The 27,896-nt window shown below is 40.4% G+C and overlaps 1 protein-coding gene across 1 annotated transcript; it reads right to left on the reverse strand.

Annotated features, from left to right (window-relative positions):
• Positions 1-137: 137 nt before the first annotated feature.
• Positions 138-27,596, reverse strand: LOC118391150 (P2X purinoceptor 5). The gene is made up of 13 exons (XM_035782231.2): positions 27,023-27,596; positions 18,862-19,012; positions 12,486-12,557; positions 11,797-11,872; positions 11,255-11,339; positions 10,761-10,841; positions 9,804-9,945; positions 3,474-3,607; positions 3,184-3,277; positions 3,024-3,089; positions 1,434-1,516; positions 1,092-1,313; positions 138-1,007 (listed from the first exon to the last, which is right to left on the reverse strand). The coding sequence occupies exons 1-13, from the start codon at positions 27,244-27,246 to the stop codon at positions 995-997; spliced, it is 1,443 nt and encodes a 480-aa protein (XP_035638124.1). The 5' UTR covers positions 27,247-27,596; the 3' UTR covers positions 138-994.
• Between the last annotated feature and the right edge of the window lie 300 nt (positions 27,597-27,896).

Genomic DNA, 27,896 nt, shown 5'->3' on the forward strand with positions numbered 1-27,896 from the left:
AAACATAGTGATAAGTAGTAGGCTACAGGGTGATGGGCCTGATACTAAATAATTGTATGGCTATTGCCCATACAAATGCATTACCAATACAAAAATGTTTTGAATATCAAGCCAATACATTACAAACCACTCCAGTCACAGGACATTTATATTTTATTTGACCTTTATTTTAACAGGGAAGACATTTTGAGATCTAGGTCTCTTTTTCAAATGCGCCCTGTATAGTACAACATACATATGCACTAATATATATTTTTTTTAAATACAAAAACAGTCATGGGAAGCACAAAAAAAAACATCACAAATCACTCAGAAAAACAGTTCCTTCACAAATAAGTGCAGTCAATACATGATGGAAATTACAAGTAATCACATTAAATGCAAAGTATTTATGATAGACAACCTCACACCCAGTGTATTTTCCAATGACGTGAGAAAGCAATTGTAGGCCTAATCTCACGATATGTGGAATTCCATAATATGACTCACAAGGATTTAATTATACTACAAGCTGTTTCTTTAGGTGTGAAGAAACACCACAGCCAGCATAACCTAGTTCAGGCCTCTACCATGGTATGATTGCATGGCCTAATTGACACCAGATGCATAATGCTTCCATCTTAAACAAATATAATACCACAGAAATGCAATAGTGCTTTTTCTCTTTGATAAATATCTCGCTACGTAGAGCGTCTGCATTGTCATTGCACCAGTAAAGTGAGGAGAGCATTGCCATTTCTCTTTGCTAGCCTTATCAGTCACCATAATTTCCAATCAGCACACACATCACTCTTGAGACATTGGAAAACCAAAGCCAAGTGTCAGCATCAGCAACCTCCGCTGGTAGAGAAGAAGGAGGGTGGGCCTCAGGATCACCACCTCACCCACCCTCGTTTCCCTTTCCACCTGCTAGAGGACCCAGTCTAGCCGTCTTGACGATAGCAGCACCTCTTTCTTTGTCTCACGTCTTCCTTGAAAAACAAGTCTTCTGACCTCAATCGGCCAACCTGTGTTAATAAAGGGTAAATAAAAATGTGTCTCACTCTGAATTAATTGGTTAGTGTCGTGGTCGTGGAGGGTGAGTATTATACCGTTGTCCCACAGTTCGCGGAGAGAGAATATGAACCTCCTTTTTCTCCCCAGTTTTAAGGTCCTGTTTCTCTGTGTCCTGAGTGGCGGGCTCTGGTTTCTCCTCTTTTTTCGTAGAGAGTGTAGTGAGCTCATGTTGTTCCCCAGCATGTGTCCTGTGTTTTCTTGTGTCTCGGTTCACCACTGTCTTCGCACTCTCTTTGTGCTTCTTAATCCGTTCTTTCCTGTTAAAGGGATGTTTTTACAGAGCAAGCAATCCCAGACTTCAAATACATACTTTAATTGATTAAAATACAAAGTGTAAATTCTGTATTTAATAGTAATACCATGTCATGGTGTCTTACTTGAGAATCTCAAATTTCCTGTCTCGGAAGTAGGAACTCGTACTCATCATGTAGATGAATATCATATCGCACACAAATTTTCCCTGAAACGAAAAACAAACACAAAGCCCAGGTTTAGGTCAAGACATACAATAGATCACAGTAATCAGTATGATATAAATAAAACAACAACAAAAAACATAAGGCTTGAGGTAACTTCTTAGGCCATAGCAAAAACATTAAGTGTCCTGTGAATGTAAACAGAAGACTTCAAAGAGCTGTCTTCTCTGATAAATAATATGACTAAAATAGGGCACTAAAATCTTATACAAGGAGGCAGAGGGTTTCTGAATCCCAAATTAGCCCCTATACACCCAAGGTACTCCTGTAGGTCTGACAGAATTTGATAGGCAGAAGAAAATGTAGTCATCTTGCCAGTGTTGGGGAAGCTACTCTGAAAGTATGTTCTAACAACATAATAAACTACAAATTACTTCACACTGGATGAAGTTAAGATACAATAAAGCTACTTAAGAAATAAATCCCTTAATAAAGCTCTTAAGATAAATATAGTTTACTTAACTAATTTAATTTTTAAAAGTAGTTCACTTCATCCAAACTACTTGGTGAAAAATGTTCATATAAATCTTACATTTCATAGACCACAAATTGCAAGAACAGATCACTTTGTTAACATGTGTTATTTAGCCTATTAAACAAAAAAACATGTCTCAAGTGAGAATTAGGCAGGACTAATGCCAAAAACGAGAGGAAATGATTCCCTACTTCACCCATTTTTTTGGTGTGTCGTTCCAATAACAAAAGTAATTAACTACTGAAAACACTACGTAGATTTGAATTTAGTCAGAGAGGAAAAGGCGAAGCGATTGGTTTTACTCGGCCCAAAATCTGTCAACATTTTTTTTATGGAAGTCAGTGTCGAATTTGGTCAACAAAAAAAATGTATTGCTGATTTGTTACGTGGGGCTCATTTGATTGAATATAAGTTTCGTAATGGTTAGGTTGTTACGAATGCACTAATTAATATAAGTGAAGGCAGGCACATGGCATTTCGGCAACTTTGATAAAACGACTGTATCGGAGTTGTGCCTGTTATAGAAATACATAATGGATATAACCCATTTCAGCATGGACATTGCTATTAAGGCCTTCCACCATTTTAAAGTAGACAACTGGGTGAGGAGTATTCTATTGTTCGAGCGGTCACCGAATATCTTGTCAATATAATAGGCAATCTTTGATTTAGTTCAACGACCACCAAGGTACTGCAAAATGTAGTTAAATTACTAGCTGATTTACACGTAGTTCATTACTCCCCAACACTGCATATTGCTTAGGCCTACCCTATTGTTTCAGATCTACAGGAGTGCCTAAGCAAGGGGATATGAGCTAGAGATCGATTTGGAATTAAGAAGATTACTCTTTCATTGAACAATGACAGGGGATTGCTCTCGTGGTGATATATCAAAATAATTTGATAACATCCAATCTGGCCATGCTACATGACATAGAATCCCAGAGGAATATATTTTGGGGGACCAGTATGTCTATTGGAAACAAATGAATACACAAATCTATTAAAATACTTACCATGCCCATAATAGCGAACCCAGTCCCAATAGCTATTACTGTGGGAATGATGTTGAATTTTCCAGCCTGAAAAACACAATAAAGAACATTTGATCTGACAGACTGTAATATGAATACTATCAACACATTCAAGTAAGTGTAGCAAGAATCACTCTCATACCCGTCCATTCACCATGATATCAAAGCGAATCCCATAGACTTTATATAAAGTCCGGAAGCTCTCTCCAGCTTCATCTTTGTAATACCGGGCATATCTGGAAAACAAACAAATCAGCTGTTTGGAACAGAAATGTCAACAACTGCCTGGTAGAGATAGATCTGAGATTAAATGCAGTAGTTGGAGAGAGCTCAAGCCTTATTAGTTGAAGCTAATACCTTTTCAGAATGAGGGCATGGATTATTATATCTGCTTGAAGTGCAATCTGCTTATTCATGCATGTCAAGATGTACCTGAAGTTGTAGCCTGACGTGACAGTGCTGTTTAAGTTGATATCCAAACGAGTAAAGCTGTACTTTGGGTTACACTGTGAGTAGTCCTTATCCAAATCACAGTTCCACTCAATCAGAATTCCAACTGACCCACCCTGAGAGAAAGAGAGAGGGTTAGAGATAGAGAGACAGAGAGAGAGAGAGAAAGAGAGAGAGACAGAGAGAGAAAGAGAGAGAAAGAGAGAGAGATAGAGAGACAGAGAGAGAAAGAGAGAGAGAGAGAGAGAGAGAGAGAGAGAGAGAGAGAGAGAGAGAGAGAGAGATATAAGCGTTGCTCTAAATATGGAGGATGACTCTATTGCAGCGCTATTCAAGATGTACTTTCTTGTTTCATTTTTTATTAAACACACAAAAGCATGGTGTATAGGTATACAAGACAGGTATACAATTCTTATCTAAACATAAAAGAGCATACAGGAACAATAAGAGATCTGAGTGCAAAACAAATAATACAAAACACGACATACAAAAAAAGGACATGTAGAAAGAAAGAGGGTAGCTAATTTTAAAGAGGTCATTTTTTTTATGTTTCTCCATAGATGGATGGCTAGCATTCTCCCTATCCAGTAAGTGAATTTGTCCTTCCAGTTCTTCCAGTTTTCCTATGTTTTGCCTACTCCTGGCAGCCTGAAAGGAGATGATACAGCCTCTCAGATAAGCCTTCAGTGTTTCCCACAATAATGCTGGGGAAGTCTCTGTGTTGTCGTTGGTATCAAAGAAAAATGTAATTTGGTCTTTAAGATATTCACAGAATGTTGGTTCTGTGAGGAGCTGAGGATTCAACCTCCAGACCCTCTCGTTTGATACAATGTCACCCAATCTCAGGGAGAAGGTGAGTGGACTGTGGTCCGAGATTGTAATATCATGACGTGGTTTGTCGTCCTCTCGTTTACTTTTTGTGTTTTTCGTCTTTTTTTTGTATATATCAATATATCAATTTATTTTTCAATCTCTTTTCCATTCTTAAATTAAATATACCTTCCGGTAACCCGCCACACTCAATGTGACACGGATCCGCTATTTTTTTAAGACCTTATAGCCAGAACCTCCTTCAGAAGCTAGCCATCAGAAGCTAACCAGCAAATTAGCTACTAGCTATTTAGTCATTGTTAGCCACTGCTAGCGGCCATTACCTTCTGCACTGGCACCAGCCGTTTTTTTAGCCTGGATAATACCTGCCAGCCTCGGACTGTTTTTCTCCACTACAATGCCAGATTCCTGCCGTAAACCCTGAACCATTACTCCTGATCATCACAGATAGCTAGCTGCCACCGAGTGACACAGCCCCGAAGCTAGCCCTGAGACAGGCCCACCTCCCGGCCTACTTTGTGATCACCCGGCTACTCAGCCGTTGCCTCCCGGACTCTACCCCCAACACGGCTAGAATCCACTACTCCACCGTATACTTGCCGTAAGCGCTGGACCTTTGCATCGGATCATCGCTGCAAGCTAGCTGCTACCGAGTGGCTAAAGTGGCTAACGCTCCTGCCCCGAAGCTCGCACCAGTTAGCCGCGAGCCAGGCGCATCTCCCAGCTAGCAAACGAAATTACTACAACTACAATACCTCTTTCGCCATCTGGACCGGATCCTTTGTCGACACGGCATCCCGCCGTTATCTGTCGGCCCTAGCCCCGAACTCAGCCCCTGTGTGTAGTTAACTTACCCTCTCTGCCCATTCATCACCATTTTACCTGTTGTTGTTGTCTTAGCTGATTAGCTGTTGTTGTCTTACCCGTTGATGTCTTAGATCACTCCCCCAATCAACACCTGTGATTGCTTTAAATCTCTCAAATGTCAATATGCCTTGAATACTGTTGTTTAGGATAGTTATCATTGTTTTAGTTTACTGCGGAGCCCCTAGTCCCACTCTACATGCCTCAGATACCTCCTTTGTCCCACCTCCCACACATGCAGTGACCTCACCCATTATAACCAGCATGTCCAGAGATGCAACCTCTCTTATCATCACTCAGTGCCTGGGCTTACCTCCACTGTACCCACACCCCACCATACCCCTGTCTGCACATTATGCCCTGAATCTATTCTACCATGCCCAGAAATCTGCTCCTTTAATTCTCTGTCACCAACGCACTTGACGGCCAGTTTTGATAGCCTTTAGCCGTACCCTCTTCCTACTCCTCCTCTGTTTCTCGGGTGACGTGGAGATTAACCCAGGCCCTGCGTGCCCCCAGGCACTCTCATTTGTTGACTTCTGTAACCGAAAAGGCCTTGGTTTCATGCATGTTAACATCAGAAGCCTCCTCCCTAAATTTGTTTTACTCACTGCTTTAGCACACTCCGCCAACTCTGATGTCCTTGCCGTGTCTGGATCCTGGCTTAGGAAGGCCACCAACAATTTGGAGATTTCCATACCCAACTACAACATTCTCCGTCAAGATGGAACTGCCAAAGGGGGAGGAGTTGCAATCTACTGCAGAGATAGCTTGCAAAGTTCTGTCATACTCCCTAGGTCTATGCCCAAACAGTTCGAACTTCTAATTTAAAAAATGAATCTCTCCAGAATTAAGTCCCTCACTGTTGCCGCCTTTTATAGACCCCCCTCAGCTCCCAGCTGCATCCTGGACACCATATATAAATTGATTGCCCCTCATCTATCTTCAGAGTTCGTTCTGTTAGGTGACCTAAACTAGGATATGCTTAACACCCCGGCAGTCCTACAATCTAAACTTGATGCCCTCAATCTCACACAAATTATCAAGGAACCCACCAAGTACAACCCTAAATCCGTAAACATGGGCACCCTCATAGATATCATCCTGACCAACTTTCCCTCCAAATACACTTCTGCTGTTTTCAACCAGAATCTCAGCAATCACTGACTCATTGCCTGCATCCGCTTTGGGTCCGTGGTCAAACAACCACCCCGCATCACTGTCAAACGCTCCTTAAAACACTTAAAACACTTTCTAATCAACCTGGCCCAGGTATCCTGGAAGGATATTGACCTCATCCAGTCAGTCGAGGATGCGTCGTTCTTTAAGAGTAATTTCCTCACAATCTTAAATAAGCATGCCCCTTTAAAAAAATGTAGAACTAAGAACACATATAGCCCTTGGTTCACTCCAGACCTGACTGCCCTTGACCAGCACAAAAACATCCTGTGGCGGACTGCAATAGCATCGAATAGTCCCCGCGATATGCAACTGTTCAAAGAAGTCAGGAAAACAAAGGCTAGCTTTTTCAAACAGAAATGTGCATCCTGTAGCTCTAACTCCCAAAAGTTCTGGGACACTGTAAAGTCCATGGAGAACAAGAGCACCTCCTCCCAGCTGCCCACTGCACTGAGGCTAGGTAACACGATCATCACCGATAAATCCATGATAATCGAAGATTTCAATAAGCTTTTCTATACGGCTGGCCATGCTTTCCTTCTGGCTACCCCAACCCCGGCCAACAGCTACTTGCCCGAGCCTCCCCAGCTTTTCCTTCACCCAAATCCAGATTGCAGATGTTCTGAAAGAGCTGCAAAACCTGGACCCGTACAAATCAGCAGGGCTAGACAATCTGGACCCTCTCTTTCTAAAATGATCCGCTGCCATTGTTGCAACCCCTATTACCAGTCTGTTCAACCTCTCTTTCGTATCATCCGAGATCCCTAAAGATTGGAAAGCTGCCGTGGTCATTCCCTTCAAAGGGGGTGACACTCTAGACTCAAATTGTTATAGACCTATATCCATCCTGCCCTGCCTTTCTAAAGTCTTCGAAAGCCATGTTAATGTTAACAGATCACTGACCATTTTGAATCCCACAGTACCTTCTCCGCTGTGCAATCTGGTTTCCGAGCTGGTCACGGGTGCACCTCAGGCACGTTCAAGGTACTAAACGATATCAAACCGCCATCGATAAAAGACAGTATTGTGCAGCCGTCTTCATCAACCTGGCCAAGGCTTTCGACTCTGTCAATCACCGTATTCTTATCGGCAGACTCAATAGCCTTGGTTTGTCAAATGACTACCTCGCTTGGTTCACCAACTACTTTGCAGACAGAGTTCAGTGTGTCAAATCGGAGGGCCTGTTGTCCGGACCTCTGGCAGTCTCTATGGGGATGCCACAGGGTTCAATTCTCGGGCCGACTCTCTTCTCTGTATATATCCATGATGTCGCTCTTGCGGCGGGTAATTCCCTGATCCACCTCTACGCAGACGACACCATTCTGTAAACTTCTGGCCCTTCTTTGGACACTTTCTTAACTAACCTCCAAACGAGCTTCAATGCTATACAACACTCCAATTCGCATACCGCCCCAACAAATCCATAGCTGACACAATCTCAATCGCACTCCACACTTCCCTTTCCCGCCTGGACAGAAGGAACACCTATGTGAGAATGCTGTTCATTGACTACAGCTCAGCATTCAACACCGTAGTGCCCACGAAGCTCATCACTAAGCTAAGGACCCTAGGACTAAACACCTCTCTCTGCAACTGAATCCTGGACTTCCTGATGGGCCGCCCGCAGGTGGTAAGGGTAGGCAACAACACGTCTGCCATGCTGATCCTCAACACTGGGGCCCCTAAGGGGTTTGTACTTAGTCCACTCTTGTACTCCCTGTTCACCCACGACTGTGTGGCCTAACACGACTCAAACACTATCATTAAGTTTTCTGACGACACAACAGCGGTAGGCCTGATCACCGACAACGATGAGACAGCCTATAGGGAGGTGGTCAGAGAACTGTCAGTGTGGTGCCAGGACAACAACCTCTCCCTCAATGGGAGCAAGACAAAGGAGCTGATCGTGGACCACAGGAAAAGGCGGGCCGAACAGACCCCCATTATAACATCAAAGGGGCTGTAGTGGAGCGGGTCGAGAGTTTCAAGTTCCTTGGTGTCCACATCACCAACGAACTATCATGGTCCAAACACACTAAGACAGTCGTGAAGAGGGCACAACAAAACATTTTCCCCTTCAGGAGACTGAAAAGATTTGGCATGGGTCCCCAGATCCTCAAAAAGTTCTACAGCTGCACCATTGAGAGCATCCTAACCGGTTGCATCCCCGCCTGATATGGCAACTGCTCGGCATCTGACCGTAAGGCGCTACAGAGGGTCATGCGTACGGCCCAGTACATCACTAGGGCCAAGCTTCATGCCATCCAGGACCTATGTAATAGGTGGTGTCAGAGGAAAGCCCATAAAATCACCCAAATCATAGACTGTTTTCTCTGCTACCATACAGCAAGCGGTACCGGAGTGCCAAGTCTCGGACCAAAAGGCTCCTTAACAGCTTCTACCCCAAAGCCATAAGACTGTTGACAATTAATTGAAATGGCCACTGGACTATTTACATTGACACCCCCCAATTTGTTTTGTACACTGCTGCTACTCGCTGTTTATTATCTATGCATAGTCACTTCACCCCTACCTACATGTACAAATTACCTCAACTAAACTGTACCCCCGCACACTGACTCGGTACTGGTACCCCTGTATATAGCCTCGTTATTGTTATGTTATTGTGTTACTTTGTATTGTTTTTGTGTTTTATTTTTTACTTCAGTTTATTTGGTAAATATTTTCTTTAACTCTTCTTGAACTGCATTGTTGGTTAAGGGCTTGTAACTACGCATTTCACGGTAAGGTCTACACTTGTTGTATTCGACGCATGTGACAAATAGATTTGATTTGATTTGACATATGGTAAGAATGGCTCTGGTTAACTATTGTTTTCTTCTATGCTGGGTGTCCTGCTACACTAACAACCAGAGGTAGTATTTACTTGTAAATGTCTAACCTGACCTTGCTGGGAAGTTGAGGTGAGGGTACGTTATACAGGGCTCTTAGTCAAGCCACTTAAAAGAGATCTAACAACTGTTATGTTTCATAATGTTGTTATTATGCAACCATAGTTGTTATTCATTTCAATTTCATGCCTAATGACGGCAGCCTACATGGCAAAAGTCTAATTAAAGGTCATCAAAATAATGGTAATTACCTAACTGCCTGAAAGCAAGCATCATTATGAAATGGACTGAAGGAAGAGAGACCTACATCCCTCCCACACTGCTTGGATAGCATGACGAAGGCCTGAAAAACATAATTTGGACGCACTGTTAAACTAGAAACCCAACCCTGATTACTGACTGTTTAATGCATTGTATTGAGTGTCTTTCCTGGGTAGCAACGTACTGTATGCTGATAAACCTTTGTTTTTATACAACATTGCTGCCCCTCTATGCCAGCTCTGCCAGGGAAAAAGGTCACCTAACCTCAATGTGACTTGGTTAAATAAAGTGTACATTTCAAAACAAAAAGATTGTAAATATGTACCACTACAGCCATGTCCTGAAAGTCGTGTCCAGTCCTGCTGACCAGGTCTCCCAGACGAAAGATGGGGCAGTAGGGTTGGAGGACGTTGTCATAGGAACATCTCTTTAGATAGGAGTCATTACCGGTGTCCAGAACATTTGACCTGAGGGGAAAGAAGACAGAACAGGACATGTAGCGTTTAGCTATGTGCTTAGTAGTTCAGTATCATACTTTTCCTTGTCTAAAGGTCATAGGCCTAAAACATAATAAACTGAGCAGTGAAGTTATCTTATCAGCTTCAAATAACAAGCTTTCTGTTTGACCCTCACTTAGATAAGGAATAGCACAGAGCTACATATCATATCAAGTAACTTTATAGATCAATTACTTCATCGTTTAGACATTTTACATTCAATACACACAACGTAATCAAAAGATCTACAACTGAAATTATCAATTGGCAGAGGTCTGACGTCTCTGTAATTTCCAGGTTAGGCTTGGAAAGACAATACCAATGTTCTAGCTGATTAAACCTTCTACAACAGCTTTATTGGCATGAGAGCCCAGTGAGCCGATCAGATCTGTTCTAACACCTGTTCAGGGCTGGGCCTGCTCTGCTGTCAAGGACATCTCAGATGACCTCAACACACACACACACACACACACACACACACACACACACACACACACACACACACACACACACACACACACACACACACACACACACACACACACACACACACACACACACACACGCACACACACGGCTTTGGGGGTATATAAATAGAAGGGACTGTGCACCCTCATAGCTATTCAAAGCAGTGCTAGGACATGTATCCCCCACTGCCCAACTCACACATACTTACTGATCTATGTCACTGACACTGACTGTGTCTGTAGAGACAGACAGTCTCTAGGGACTACTTTGAGGTCTGTATGAACAAGCACCACTTAGCACCACTCATAACCACTTACTTGGAGAATTCAAACTTCGGAAACCTGATAAAGTTCTTGATGTAAATTGTGAAGTTTTCTGCCTTGCTTAATAAAGCCTCCCTGGAAATGAAGTGGAAAAGTGTTAATCCAGAGTGACTGCTACCTAATGGTAGATAATCAGGACAAGGTACTTCATGCTGAAGTACATAGGATCTTAATCTTTTGTTGCTGAGAATTTTCCTCCAAAGCAAGAAATGCAAACTTGTAGGGTATTTGAGTTTTAAAAAGGCTTCTGAAGTTTGTCATTTCTACTTTGAAATTTCAGACTTGATTTGCCCTAACAAAATAATGTATCAACCACTACAAAAAATGTCCATTAGTTATAATCCACATAATAATTCACATGTCCTGTTACTGCAGGATTATATTCCTGCTGTAGCAAATTGGCTCAAATTAAGATCCTCAATCTTTAGAGGGTCAATGCAAAAGTGAGCATTTCATTATTTTCACAGCAAAAGAGGATAAATTCTCACGAGGGTTTCCGGACCGTCTCGACGGGACACCAGCCATGTATCTCACAGGTCCCTGTAGAGTTTAAACACAAGCCAGTCTTTACCCCTGCAGGGAAAAGCAAAGATCCCTGTCAACATCCTGGAAAGACATAATATTCTGGGTGGAAATGAAGGGGAATGGTAACACGTAGGAGATCCCAGAGTTGAATAATTTTAACATGCAAAATAGATAATAGTCCCTGGTTATCACTGCATTGTCGGAACAAGAAGCACAAGCATTTCGCTACGCTCGCATTAACATCTGCTAACCATGTGTATGTGACAAATAAAATTTGATTTGATTTGATTTGGAGTTTTTTTTAAATGTCAATATCAAGGATTTTTTTAAGAGAGACGTGTCCAATTCCAACTCTGTTGATTCTTATACACTTCCTAAAAATTAGTGTTAATGTGCATTTAAGAGAAATGTGACCATAACCAGTGTTAATCTGTAAATAAATGTTGTCTTGGAAATTGAAATTGAAATGAGATAGACTGCCCCAGTTGACCATATTAGTCCTTACCATTGCCAGCTATTACCACTTCACCCTCGGCACAATCCTCATTGTTTACACATTGGCCATCTGGCACCTTAGGGCTCTGGAGAAAAAAGGACACGTTGCTGTAGTTGAAAATGCAAACCTGTATTCAAAGCTGTGTATTGAAGAGCCTAGAGACGACGACAACATACAATAGCATGGTGAACACAATACACAATGTTATTACACAATACACAATTACACAATGTTATTGGACCAGTGAACAGTGCCACATCGCCCTCTTCATACTATGAAGATTTTTATGATTTGAAATATAATTAATATATTTTCATAACTTTTCTGAAAATCATCATAACGGCACCGAAAGCCTAGTATAATATCAAATAAGCAAGGTCAAGGTCAAGCCATCTCTCTCTGGGGAAAAAACTGTTGGGCCTACTAAGGCATCATAATTACCTGCTATAAGCAGTTTGGATTCTGACATCCGCCCCAAATTACCAGTCGATTTTCTGTTTACTTTGCCATATATGGTGAGAATACTTGCATCATCAATGTAGAGTTTAATTTCCTTGTTTGATTGGATCATTAAATTATTCCTATCTCAGCTGCACAGTCATCCAATCTCTATCTCAGAATTGGGGGATCTTTCAAAATAAAGTCAATTAACAAGATTTTTGTCACGATTACGGTAATACAATATTGCTTTCACTCACCTCAGCACAGAACCCAAGCCTCTGATTTGGGGTCTCGAGGTAGTTTGTAACAATGAAGAAGACTTGTTCACCCTGAAAATCAACAACAAGCTAAAATGTTGGACACTATACTTTTCTCGGTCAGGTTAGTTAGGGGACTGTGTATTAATTGTACAAAATGAAAGCCCTAAATACATATTAATTTATCAAAGCTTTTAATGCCGCAAGCTTAAATGTAAATAGCACAGCTTCTCACTCCATATTAATATAGCCTTACAAAATGAAGGAGATCTGACTGGGCTCACCATGTGGACAAGAGCAGACCTTTCTATTTAATCTGTTTATCACTGAGTCGCTAAAGGTTAAGAGAATTATAGCAATTAGACTTGGGGAACAACCCTCTCCCTTTTATTTAACAGGACAGATGAAATGGTTTGTCCCTTGAGGAGAAAAAAGACTCAGTAGTTTATAGTTAAAAATGTACAGTATATAGCGAAAAGTGTGATTGTCCTATTGCTCTATGGCCTGCAAAGTATAATGTCCAATGACCCCAATCATTGCCTTTTCCATGACCTTACAAAATGCACATTATTTAAAGACATCAGCTGTTCTTAATAATAATTGAAGAGCACTCTAAATACATGTCAACGTTTCATATTCTAAAACTGTATGTTCAAAATAGCTGACAGACATGCTTATGCCAGTGTTTGTAAAAGTGTACTATTGTCATAGCATGGTCAGATATACTGTCTCTATTGTCATGGCATGGTCAGATATACTGTCTCTATTGTCATGGCATGGTCAGATATACTGTCTCTATTCTCATACCATGGTCAGATATACTGTCTCTATTCTCATAGCATGGTCAGATATACTGTCTCTATTGTCATGACATGGTCAGATATACTGTCTCTATTGTCATGGCATGGTCAGATATACTGTCTCTATTCTCATAGCATGGTCAGATATACTGTATCTATTCTCATAGCATGGTCAGATATACTGTCTCTATTCTCAAAGCATGGTCAGATATACTGTCTCTATTCTCATAGCATGGTCAGATATACTGTCTCTATTCTCAAAGCATGGTCAGATATACTGTCTCTATTGTCATGGCATGGTCAGATATACTGTCTCTATTGTCATGACATGGTCAGATATACTGTCTCTATTGTCATGACATGGTCAGATATACTGTCTCTATTGTCATGACATGGTCAGATATACTGTCTCTATTGTCATGGCATGGTCAGATATACTGTCTCTATTCTCATAGCATGGTCAGATATACTGTCTCTATTCTCATAGCATGGTCAGATATACTGTCTCTATTCTCAAAGCATGGTCAGATATACTGTCTCTATTCTCATAGCATGGTCAGATATACTGTCTCTATTCTCAAAGCATGGTCAGATATACTGTCTCTATTGTCATGACATGGTCAGATATACTGTCTCTATTCTCATAGCATGGTCAGATATACTGTCTCTATTCTCAAAGCATGGTCAGATATACTGTCTCTATTCTCATAGCATGGTCAGATATACTGTCTCTATTCTCAAAGCATGGTCAGATATACTGTCTCTATTGTCATGACATGGTCAGATATACTGTCTCTATTGTCATGACATGGTCAGATATACTGTCTCTATTCTCATAGCATGGTCAGATATACTGTCTCTATTGTCATGAAATGGTCAGATATACTGTCTCTATTCTCATAGCATGGTCAGATATACTGTCTCTATTGTCATGGCATGGTCAGATATACTGTCTCTATTGTCATGGCATGGTCAGATATACTGTCTCTATTGTCATGGCATGGTCAGATATACTGTCTCTATTCTCATAGCATGGTCAGATATACTGTCTCTATTCTCATAGCATGGTCAGATATAATGTCTCTATTGTCATAGCATGGTCAGATATACTGTCTCTATTCTCATGGCATGGTCAGATATACTGTCTCTATTGTCATAGCATGGTCAGATATACTGTCTCTATTGTCATGGCATGGTCAGATATACTGTCTCTATTGTCATAGCATGGTCAGATATACTGTCTCTATTCTCAAAGCATGGTCAGATATACTGTCTCTATTCTCATAGCATGGTCAGATATACTGTCTCTATTGTCATGACATGGTCAGATATACTGTCTCTATTGTCATGACATGGTCAGATATACTGTCTCTATTCTCATAGCATGGTCAGATATACTGTCTCTATTGTCATGAAATGGTCAGATATACTGTCTCTATTCTCATAGCATGGTCAGATATACTGTCTCTATTGTCATGGCATGGTCAGATATACTGTCTCTATTGTCATGGCATGGTCAGATATACTGTCTCTATTGTCATGGCATGGTCAGATATACTGTCTCTATTCTCATAGGATGGTCAGATATACTGTCTCTATTCTCATAGCATGGTCAGATATACTGTCTCTATTGTCATAGCATGGTCAGATATACTGTCTCTATTGTCATGGCATGGTCAGATATACTGTCTCTATTGTCATAGCATGGTCAGATATACTGTCTCTATTTTCATGGCATGGTCAGATATACTGTCTCTATTCTCATAGCATGGTCAGATATACTGTCTCTATTGTCATGGCATGGTCAGATATACTGTCTCTATTCTCAAAGCATGGTCAGATATACTGTCTCTATTGTCATGACATGGTCAGATATACTGTCTCTATTGTCATGACATGGTCAGATATACTGTCTCTATTCTCATAGCATGGTCAGATATACTGTCTCTATTGTCATGAAATGGTCAGATATACTGTCTCTATTCTCATAGCATGGTCAGATATACTGTCTCTATTGTCATGGCATGGTCAGATATACTGTCTCTATTGTCATGGCATGGTCAGATATACTGTCTCTATTGTCATGGCATGGTCAGATATACTGTCTCTATTCTCATAGCATGGTCAGATATACTGTCTCTATTCTCATAACATGGTCAGATATAATGTCTCTATTGTCATAGCATGGTCAGATATACTGTCTCTATTCTCATGGCATGGTCAGATATACTGTCTCTATTGTCATAGCATGGTCAGATATACTGTCTCTATTGTCATGGCATGGTCAGATATACTGTCTCTATTGTCATAGCATGGTCAGATATACTGTCTCTATTCTCAAAGCATGGTCAGATATACTGTCTCTATTCTCATAGCATGGTCAGATATACTGTCTCTATTGTCATGACATGGTCAGATATACTGTCTCTATTGTCATGACATGGTCAGATATACTGTCTCTATTCTCATAGCATGGTCAGATATACTGTCTCTATTGTCATGAAATGGTCAGATATACTGTCTCTATTCTCATAGCATGGTCAGATATACTGTCTCTATTGTCATGGCATGGTCAGATATACTGTCTCTATTGTCATGGCATGGTCAGATATACTGTCTCTATTGTCATGGCATGGTCAGATATACTGTCTCTATTGTCATAGCATGGTCAGATATACTGTCTCTATTCTCAAAGCATGGTCAGATATACTGTCTCTATTCTCATAGCATGGTCAGATATACTGTCTCTATTGTCATGACATGGTCAGATATACTGTCTCTATTGTCATGACATGGTCAGATATACTGTCTCTATTCTCATAGCATGGTCAGATATACTGTCTCTATTGTCATGAAATGGTCAGATATACTGTCTCTATTCTCATAGCATGGTCAGATATACTGTCTCTATTGTCATGGCATGGTCAGATATACTGTCTCTATTGTCATGGCATGGTCAGATATACTGTCTCTATTGTCATGGCATGGTCAGATATACTGTCTCTATTCTCATAGGATGGTCAGATATACTGTCTCTATTCTCATAGCATGGTCAGATATACTGTCTCTATTGTCATAGCATGGTCAGATATACTGTCTCTATTCTCATGGCATGGTCAGATATACTGTCTCTATTGTCATAGCATGGTCAGATATACTGTCTCTATTGTCATGGCATGGTCAGATATACTGTCTCTATTGTCATAGCATGGTCAGATATACTGTCTCTATTTTCATGGCATGGTCAGATATACTGTCTCTATTCTCATAGCATGGTCAGATATACTGTCTCTATTGTCATGGCATGGTCAGATATACTGTCTCTATTCTCATAGCATGGTCAGATATACTGTCTCTATTGTCATGGCATGGTCAGATATACTGTCTCTATTCTCATAGCATGGTCAGATATACTGTCTCTATTGTCATGGCATGGTCAGATATACTGTCTCTATTCTCATAGCATGGTCAGATATACTGTCTCTATTGTCATAGCATGGTCAGATATACTGTCTCTATTGTCATGGCATGGTCAGATATACTGTCTCTATTGTCATGGCATGGTCAGATATACTGTCTCTATTCTCATACCATGGTCAGATATACTGTCTCTATTGTCATAGCATGGTCAGATATACTGTCTCTATTGTCATGGCATGGTCAGATATACTGTCTCTATTGTCATGGCATGGTCAGATATACTGTCTCTATTGTCATGGCAAGGACTGATATACTGTCTCTATTGTCATGGCATGGTCAGATATACTGTCTCTATTGTCATGGCAAGGTCAGATATACTGTCTCTATTGTCATGGCATGGTCAGATATACTGTCTCTATTGTCATGGCATGGTCAGATATACTGTCTCTATTGTCATGGCAAGGTCAGATATACTGTCTCTATTGTCATGGCAAGGTCAGATATACTGTCTCTATTGTCATGGCATGGTCAGATATACTGTCTCTATTGTCATGGCATGGTCAGATATACTGTCTCTATTGTCATGGCATGGTCAGATATACTGTCTCTATTGTCATGGCATGGTCAGATATACTGTCTCTATTCTCATAGCATGGTCAGATATACTGTCTCTATTGTCATAGCATGGTCAGATATACTGTCTCTATTCTCATAGCATGGTCAGATATACTGTCTCTATTGTCATGAAATGGTCAGATATACTGTCTCTATTCTCATAGCATGGTCAGATATACTGTCTCTATTGTCATGGCATGGTCAGATATACTGTCTCTATTGTCATGGCATGGTCAGATATACTGTCTCTATTGTCATGGCATGGTCAGATATACTGTCTCTATTCTCATAGCATGGTCAGATATACTGTCTCTATTCTCATAGCATGGTCAGATATACTGTCTCTATTGTCATAGCATGGTCAGATATACTGTCTCTATTCTCATGGCATGGTCAGATATACTGTCTCTATTGTCATAGCATGGTCAGATATACTGTCTCTATTGTCATGGCATGGTCAGATATACTGTCTCTATTGTCATAGCATGGTCAGATATACTGTCTCTATTTTCATGGCATGGTCAGATATACTGTCTCTATTCTCATAGCATGGTCAGATATACTGTCTCTATTGTCATGGCATGGTCAGATATACTGTCTCTATTCTCATAGCATGGTCAGATATACTGTCTCTATTGTCATGGCATGGTCAGATATACTGTCTCTATTCTCATAGCATGGTCAGATATACTGTCTCTATTGTCATGGCATGGTCAGATATACTGTCTCTATTCTCATAGCATGGTCAGATATACTGTCTCTATTGTCATAGCATGGTCAGATATACTGTCTCTATTGTCATGGCATGGTCAGATATACTGTCTCTATTGTCATGGCATGGTCAGATATACTGTCTCTATTCTCATACCATGGTCAGATATACTGTCTCTATTGTCATGGCATGGTCAGATATACTGTCTCTATTGTCATGGCAAGGTCAGATATACTGTCTCTATTGTCATGGCATGGTCAGATATACTGTCTCTATTGTCATGGCATGGTCAGATATACTGTCTCTATTGTCATGGCATGGTCAGATATACTGTCTCTATTGTCATGGCATGGTCAGATATACTGTCTCTATTCTCATAGCATGGTCAGATATACTGTCTCTATTGTCATAGCATGGTCAGATATACTGTCTCTATTCTCATAGCATGGTCAGATATACTGTCTCTATTGTCATGGCATGGTCAGATATACTGTCTCTATTGTCATGGCATGGTCAGATATACTGTCTCTATTGTCATGGCAAGGTCAGATATACTGTCTCTATTGATGTGATATAAATCTGCATGTGGTGTCATGTTGTTTAAAAAACTATTTCAGTGTGATTGAATACTGATGAAAGTGAGTTAATTAAGACCCCATAAAAATGTGACTCATTGTACTTGAAATATACAATCAATGACTTGCTGTATCACTGATGAGCTTCAGCTTCAACTCAAATAGACTTGAATGAATCATCTAGCAGTAAAGCTGTGTACTGCGCCAGCTTTAACTGTGTACATAAAATCTCCCCAAAAGTTCCCGGATCTCACCGTTGGAGGTATGACATAATCCTCAGCCCCCCATAGGTAAAGTCCAGATTCTGTACTGTTGGTCATGACCACTCCTTTCAGCTTGGTGATGACAGAGCTCTGGACGGTCTCTTCCCTCGATTGGTACCCCTTCTTATACACTAAGACCCACCTGAGAATTTAAATGCACCTGTTATTGATTGATTGATTGATATATATATATATATATATATATATATATATATATATATATATATATATATATTTGATTTCTTACATTTAGTCTGAGCCTCAACTTTAAGAAATATATATTTTTAAATCGTTCTAACTCGGTCACATTTGAAAATGTTGAGCCGTTGTCAGTCGCATATAGAAATTACATTGATGGTAATTTGAACAAACTTTGAACAAATTACAGTTTGGGCCTAGTGCCATGGATATATTAAAGCTTTCATTCACGTGCTGAGTCATAAGACATAGAAATGTCAAGTGCACTCTATAACACTGTCTATATTGTATGATAAAAAAAAATATATAAATATATTATTTTATACTAATACAATTGTTCAGAGAAAGGGAATTTGTTTAACAAATAATATAAAAGAAGTCTCAAAAAGATAGTATCCCCAAGTTTTAAATACTCCAGCAGGGCCCTTGCGAGGATAACGACACGGAGCCTTTTTCTAAAATGTTTTATGAGATTAGAAAACACATTGGTAGGGGACTTAGACCATTCCTCCATACAGAATATTTCCAGATCCTTGAAATCCTTCATCTGCACTTAAGGCTTATGGACTGTCCTCTTCAATTCAAACACAATGGGGTTCAAGTCCAGACCCAGTTAGTCCATAACATTCTGAAACCATATGTTTCTTAGAGCATGGCCAGATCGTGGTTGTCCCAGGATTGTTTTGCATACAAGCTTTCCACAATTTCATTACTTTAGCATAAGATTTTCTGTAGGTTTCCTCATGGTTCTATTTAAAGTCATGTTCTCAGAACATTCAGAGAATGTTAAGAAACAACGTTCTTCTGTGGGAATTTCAGTACTACAGAATAACGTTTCCTACAGGTTTCCTCATGGTTCTATTTAAAGTCAAGTTCTCAGAATGTTCCGAGAACGTTAAGAAACAACGTTCTTCTGTGGGAATTTCAGTACTTCAGCATACCGTTTTCTGTAGATTTCCTAATGGTTCTATTTAAAGTAATTTTCTCCAAATATTCAGAGAACATTAAGAAACAATGTGGGGATTTCAGCACTGAGGCATACCTGCTGGGAACACACTCATTCAATCAATGTTACATCCACGTAATTTCAATTTCAAATTACATTGTACCAATGTGAAATAGACGATGAATTGACATCTGTGCCCAGTAGGTGATGTTTTCCGCAGGTTTCCTCATGGTGCTATTTAAAGTCACGTTCCCAGAACATTAAGAAACAATGTTCTTCTGTGGGAATTTCAGTACTTCCGCATAACCTTTTCTGCAGGTTTCCTCATGGTTCTATTTAAAGTCAAGTTCTCAGAACATTATGAAAATGTTCCATAAAAACCACAATAAAACATTAGTAACGTTCAAAGAACATCCTAAGAATGTTATTTAAAAACATAAACATTCTGTTCTAGCCTAGTGGCTAGAGCATTGGGCCAGTAACCGGAAGGATGCTGGACTGAATCCCTGAGCTGACAAGGTAAAAATCTGTCATTCTGCCCCTGGGCAAGGCAGTTAACCCAGTGTTCCCCAGGCGCCGAAGATGTGGATGTTGATTAAGACAGCCCCCCGCACCTCTCTGATTCAGAGGGGTTGGGTTAAATGTGGAAAACACATTTCAGTTGAATACATTCAGTTGGACAACTGACTAGGTATCCCCCTTTCTCAGCGTTATAAGAATCTTTTAAAGATAAATACACAACGCAGAGACAGAGTACGAGAGGTCAAGAGGATGAGAAGTCAATAGAATTAAAGATCAATGGAAATAGTGTTTTTTCTGCAATAGGGAATTATTTTTTAATGGGTCAGAGACATAGGAGGAATTTGTCTACACAGTGAGCCTGAAATAGGATACTTGTTATTTGGCCATTGGCCCAGTTGCACTGCACGGCCATTGGCCCAGTCGCACTGACTTCTAATTGGTCAACCACAGGCTAGGTCTGGGTTATAAAACTAGATCCTGTCCCTTTGTTCTGTGGAGATAATCACAGGAAAGAACCACAAGAGAGAATGGCTAGAAATAAGCTTTTTCAGGCCACTTTTCTCTCTGTAATTGATTATGGTGACTTGTTGTAAATGCATGCAGCCTCCTCTGTCTTCCAGAGACTGGACACTGTTTATCATGCATCCTTGTGCTTTATTACAAATGCCAAGTCCCTCACCCACCATTGCACATTGTACCAAATGGTAGGTTGGACCATTTTATATTTATATCCGCAGAAAGATAGAAAAAGAGACTCTGGGTCTCAATGGGCTTTTCCTGGTTAAATAAAGGTTAAATAAAACATTTTAAAAGGATCACTGGAGAGCATCACTGAAGACAGGGGAGAACGACCAACTACTTCCAATCATGATTTGTCCTATTTGAATAAACCTATTTTCCTCCCCTATTTTGCTTTGGGGTCTGTGTTATTAAAGAATAACATCAACTGCTAAAAGAGTCAACAAAACTCTCTCTATCGCAGGGGTTCTCAAACCTTTTCACTCAGCCCCCCCATTCAGAATTGTGAATCATCAGATTTAAAGTTTATTTCCTGCAATTCTACACATGTTAATATGGGGGCAGAGACAATTTTGCAGTTTCAAAGCTAATTTTCTTGCATTTTTAATTCTATACATTTTACCATGTCTAACGTGTATTCATGGGATATTTGAGTGACTCGAACACTACAACAAAATCTATGGGCTAAAAAAAACACTTAAAAAATGTTAGCTGACATGGACTAGATGATCTGGTATGCAATGACTGACATTACATGAGGAAAACTGATGATGCACTACCCAATTTCTAAATTGCACCAAGTGCAATCTACTATTACAACTTTCAAGAGTCTGTTGAAAGCCGGACTGAGTTCCTTAAAAATACATGTAAAAAAAAAAAAACACTAATTGGCCACACTTGATCTTAATGAGTGATTGTTTCTTTTTGAAGTTTCCATTTGAATAGACTGAAATGAACAGCTTTGTATAAGTAAAAAAAAATAGCATGCTTGCTCCATCCTGGTGGTGCAGTGGACTAATGCCATGGAGCAAATTAATTTATGTGTCCTATCTGTTCAAAACAGTTAACCTCAGCATCCCAGGAAAACTTTCAGGGAATCATAGTAAAACATTCTCAGAACCTCCCTGCTACCTAAAGATGTACATTCCCAGAAGAGGTGTCATTTTTCACTTAAGTTTAAAAAACGTTGAGTTTTACCGGTTTTACCAGAACCAATGGGAAACCAAAAATGGACCTTCTGACAACTTCCAAAGACCCAAATGTGCTGGCTGGGGAGACTGAGATGGCCATTGCAAAATATTGATTTTGTGGTCAGGGGGGTTCAAAAACCCACCACTGATAAGCGTGGCCAAAGAGCTTGATATTCGTGTCACATGACCATAGCACCGGTTCCAATCAAAGTGCCAATGCAGTGGTAACCCGTCATTTAGGGAGTTTTGAGCCCCACCTGTTTAGTAAAAGAAAACTAATCTGTTTGCAAACAATGTAATAAAAAACGAATTTGAGTCAATAAAGCTGCATACAAACATGGTCTCTTTTTGTAAGGCAGCTCCAAAATGCAGGTGTTTCATCCTAGCTCAATGCTTTCTGTAGTGGTGGGGCAGCCAGCAGAAAATACAGAGCATAGGGGTTGATAATGTTCACGGCAAAATCTACGGGTAGAGCTCGAAAATTCACGCCCCTTGGGTGCTGCCATAGATTTACATTAGAAGTGCCCATCCAAGAAGGCTCAAGGTCAATGGCCACAGATAAAATTATGTCCAATCACGTTATATCTACCGTAGCTTTGATTGGACATGTCAACATCATACTTTCACAATCTTAGCTAGCAAGCTAGACAAGCAGTCATCGTCATGAATCAAGTCGATAATCTACCGGCAAATCCTTTTCAAACCTTGTCATATAAAGAGAAATTATAGATTAAACATACTCATCGGCCATTGGACATACACATTACACAACAAGTTTGAAATCGCTAATTCAACAATGAGTGGTTAGGAAGGAATCGGTGGCTAACTGCAAGTGTTGCAAAGCAATCACTAGCCTGCTATTCAGTAGAGAGGGTGTGTGGTCCAAGTCTGGGGTCTCTTTTCCAAGCTTAAAAGGATAAACATTCACATTCAACACCATGGGCCAGAAAATGTTGAATACATCGGCTATGCTGTCAATCCAGCATGACTTCTGCCGTGCTCAAAACAACTGGAAACAAACAAAAAAAAGAGCTCCGAAAGGGAAAATACGTTTTGAACAGTAATCCAACTCGGAGTTCCAAGTCAGGAACTCTGGCCTCTTTCTGGGGATCACTGACGTCATGATTCAACCTTTTTTTTCTCGATTTCCCAGTTGTCTTGAAAGCACCATAAATCCAAATAATGCCAGACTTTGATGACAAAGTTTGATGACAAAATTTGCCCACAGAAAGACCGCCGCGCCACCTTCCTGTTCAAGTGAGCACAGCACAACAAGGTGATTTCAAAAACATCTTGTACGCTGCTGCATAAATTATGTAATATGCCAGGGAGATATGTATACTGTAGCCAAGAAAGTAATACTAAGTGTATGTTGTATAGTAAGTTTCCCATGTGCCTCACCCTAATAACTTGGTTCCTTTCCCCCACATAACTTAGCCTACTGTTCTGACTTGGTGGTGCACATGTAGCCTATAGCCTGTTTTAAAGAAATTACATCATCGAATATTGTAAGAGCTTTCATTGTCTGCTTATATGCCCCCTTTATTTATCCTATGGTTCCTACTTGGTGTACAGGGAGAGTACTGTCAGAACAGCCCAAAGTTATGAATTCTGTCACTGTACATTTGAAAAGTGCTGAACAAATAGTTATATTGACTGCGTCCATCTTAGCTTGCTCATTAATGTCTTAATCGAAATTACGAATTGCCTCTTACCTGCTCATCATTCCATTATGCCATAGTTTGTACATCTAAATTGTCAGTAGAAACCACATTGGTTAAAGTAAGTCACCAATATCAGCTGTTTTTTAAAAAGGCAGTAAAAATACAAATACATGTTTTTATTTTACCTTTATTTAACCAGGTAGACTAGTTGAGAATAAGTTCTCATTTACAACTGCGACCTGGCCAAGATAAAGCAAAGCAGTGAGACACAAACAGCAACACAGAGTTACCCATGGAATAAACAAACATACAGTTAATAATACAATAGAAAAATAAATACAAATTATATTAATAATAATTAATTAATTAAAAATTAAAAGGTCTATTGGGGTGCCTGTTGAAAAACCCCCTCGAGCAGATTACGTCGGCAGCATAGGCTAGCTCCAGGCTAATTGGTGCTTGCTTCGGGACAGAGACGTTAGCCATGAGTTTACACTCAGATAGCAGCTAGCGAGCTGCGAGGATCCAGGTGAAAAGGTTCAGAGCTTGCGGTAGGAATCCGGAGATATGGAGAAAAATAAGTCTGATATACTCTGGTTTGAATCGCGCTGTGTAGACTGGCAAGAGTTGTCTGGGCTAAAGGTTAGCTGATGTCCGCTAGCAGTGGTTAACTGACTAGTATCTAGTAGCTAGTTAGCTGGCCAGCTTCTGTTGGGGTTTCTGGTTCTGAAGTAAAGAAAATAACAGATCCATACCACATTGGGTGAGGCGGATTGCAGAAGAGTATGTTGAAGTTGAGGTTAAGAAAAATAGAAAAAATATAAGCAAAGAAAAAATATATGAAACGATTTATACACGGGACATGACAAGACGAAGACAAAAGACGTCTGACTGCTACACCATCTTGGATGCTTTTAGAAATGAGGTTGAATGAACTGTTTCACTGCCAGATAAGGCTCTGCTGACAGCCAGGTGTGGCGGTGGTAAGGATTTACTCCATGGTGCTGAAAAGAAAGCTCTGCTGTTGGGACAGCTTTATGTAGGGCCTAACTGTTTGTGGGCACCGTTTGTCACCGTTAAAGTACAATTCCTGTATTGTTTAGTGTTGTGTTGTGTAGTGGCGTTGCTGACATGCTAGAATCGGCACTGTGCCAATGTCATTTTGCAAACTCCAGGCGGTGCTATGGTCAGATGACATGAAACAAAAATGCTTTTTGGCCAAGCAATCCAATGGTAGGGTTGGCCTTTGAAAGAACAATGGATATGCAGAAAATACCTCATCCTTACTATGAACTATTTCCATTTACCCAAATTGCAATTATTTTGATATTTGTATAAAATTGTATCAATGAACATACAGTGCATCCGGAATGTATTCAGACCCTTTCACTTTTCCACATTTTGTTATGTTACAGCCTTATTATAAAATGGATTAAATAAAAAGTTAAATAAAGGTTACATTTATTACAAATAAAAAACTAATTGGACATGATTTGGAAAGGCACACACCTGTCTATATAAGGTCCCACTGTTGACAGTGCATATCAGAGCAAAAAACAAGCCATGAGGTCGAAGGAATTGCCCGTAGAGCTCCGAGACAGGATTGTGTTTTGAGGCACCGATTTTGGGAAAGGTACCAAAACATTTCTTCAGCATTGAAGGTCCCCAAGAACTCAGTGGCCTCCATCATTCTTAAATGGAAGAAGTTTGGAACCACCAAGACTCTTCCTAGAGCTGGCCGCCCGGCCAAACTGAGCAATGGGGGGAGAAGGGCCTTGGTCAGGGAGGTGACCAAGAACCCGTTGGTCAATCTGTCAGAGCTCCAGACTTCCTCTGTGGAGATGGGAGAACCTTCCAGAAGAACAACCATCTCTGCACCAATCAGGCCTTTATGGTAGTGTGGCCAGACGGAAGCCACTCCCTCAGTAACATGACAGCCCTCTTGGAGTTTGCCAAAAGTCACGTAAAAGACTCTCCGACCATGAGAAACAAGATTCTCTGGTCTAATGAAACCAAGATTGAACTATTTGGACTGAATGCCATGGTGGTGGCAGCATCATGCTGTGGGGATGTTTTTCAGCAGCAGGGACTGAGAGACTAGTCAGGATCAAGGGAAAGATGAACAGAGCAAAGTACAGAGAGATCCTTGATGAAAACCTGCTCCAGAGCGCTCAGGACCTCAGACTGGGGCGATAGTTCACCTTCCAACAGGACAATGACCCTAAGCACACAGCCAAGATAACACAGGAGTGGCTTCAAGACAAGTCTCTGAATGTCCTTGAGTGGCCCAGCCGGAGCCCGGACTTGAACTCAATCAAACATCTCTTGAGAGACCTGAAAATAACTGTATAGCAACACTCCCCATCCAACTCGACAGAGCTTGAGAGCGTCTGCAGAGAAGAATGGGAGAAACTCCCCAAATACAGGTGTGACACGAGCTTGTAGCATTCAATCTTCAATAGCTCTTACACACTTTGTGTAAGACTTTGAACATTATATATTCTGAATGGGGAGGATGGACAAAAATCGACACCTTTTATTTTTATTTTTCTTGCTTTCAATTTTCAATAGCTCTTACCATGACTATGAAAATTATATATTCTGAATTAGGGGAGAATCGACAAAAACCCATAGGTTTTTCTATTGAAAGTTGTTTTCCTTTTTTTTGTTTTTCTATATCGAGCTTCAATAGCTCTTACAGAACGCTTGCCATGACTATGAAAATTACAGCTTCAAAATCGTCAGTCAGCGACGCAGCGGTCAAAGCCACTGCATCTCAGTGCTGTAGTCGTCACTACAGACACCCTGGTTCGAATCCATGCTGTATCACAACCGGCCGTGATTGGGAGTCCGATAGGTCGGCGCACATTTGGCCCAGCTCTGTCCGGTGTAGGCTATCATTGTAAAAAGTTAAATAAAATTATTTTTACTCCTTAGCCCTATGTTTCATGATGACAGTTTGAACGACCTCAAAGACACCCAAAATGTACAATTAAATCTACTGTAGTTGCGACTTTGTATCTAAATAATGATTGACACTTTTAATACATGATTTAGTACATACTTTTTACGTCGCGAGCATGCAATACAATCAAATAAAACATGCACCTCACCCGATCACGTATAGCAGCACACAGATCTGAAAAACTCTAAATGAGATTCCCAATTTTCTGTTTTCAGCGATGACATATTTTTCTGTTTTAAAATTAAGGAAACCGAGGAAAAAGATTCTCCAAGTCAATTCGCCCATATTCCTGTCACCAGACTTCGACAGCCGGGTGACTGCGCGTGTGAGAATGACAGCACTGAAGTCAGTGGCAATTGCATGGGCTATCATTAGTCAATTTATAAGAGGCTACTGCCATTCCAATGACCTAGCCCTAGGATAACCTACCATGAAAGCTGTTTAAGTTTCTGCTTTTTCTGCAAAAATAATTAATAATTATAATTCCTAGGTCTGATCTCAGATCAGCTAACATTAACAGGTTATTCTAGGAATGAATATATTTCATGACTGCCTATCTCAAACATGACCCTCACCCACTACTATCGCTAGACTTCATCACTAAAAGAGTGCTGTTTTAATGCACTTTATTTCTGTCAATAAGCATTTAGAATATCTCTAGGTATAGACTAAAACAACATTAATTCGTACAAGTTATCAAATATTAACAAGAGCAGCACTCTGCTGGTCTGGGCTGGTAAAATAAAATTTTAAATGGAGTAGCTAATAAGAGCGAAAGTAAAAATAGATCCTGGGTAGGTTACCCGACACTGGTTAGAGTGGAGTGGGGTTGTGAGAGTTATTTCCTCACACCTTGGATTGAAATGTGGGCCAGGATAGGGCTGACTCAGTCTGGATAATAACCTAAGCAATATGGTGTTAGGTCTAATTAATACAAAAACATTGTGCTCATTAGGCCTAGCCCGTGTGTGTGTGTGTGTGTGTGTGTGTGTGTGTGTGTGTGTGTGTGTGTGTGTGTGTGT

This window comes from Oncorhynchus keta, chromosome 12 (assembly GCF_023373465.1).
Source record: "Oncorhynchus keta strain PuntledgeMale-10-30-2019 chromosome 12, Oket_V2, whole genome shotgun sequence".
Taxonomy (NCBI): domain Eukaryota; kingdom Metazoa; phylum Chordata; class Actinopteri; order Salmoniformes; family Salmonidae; genus Oncorhynchus; species Oncorhynchus keta.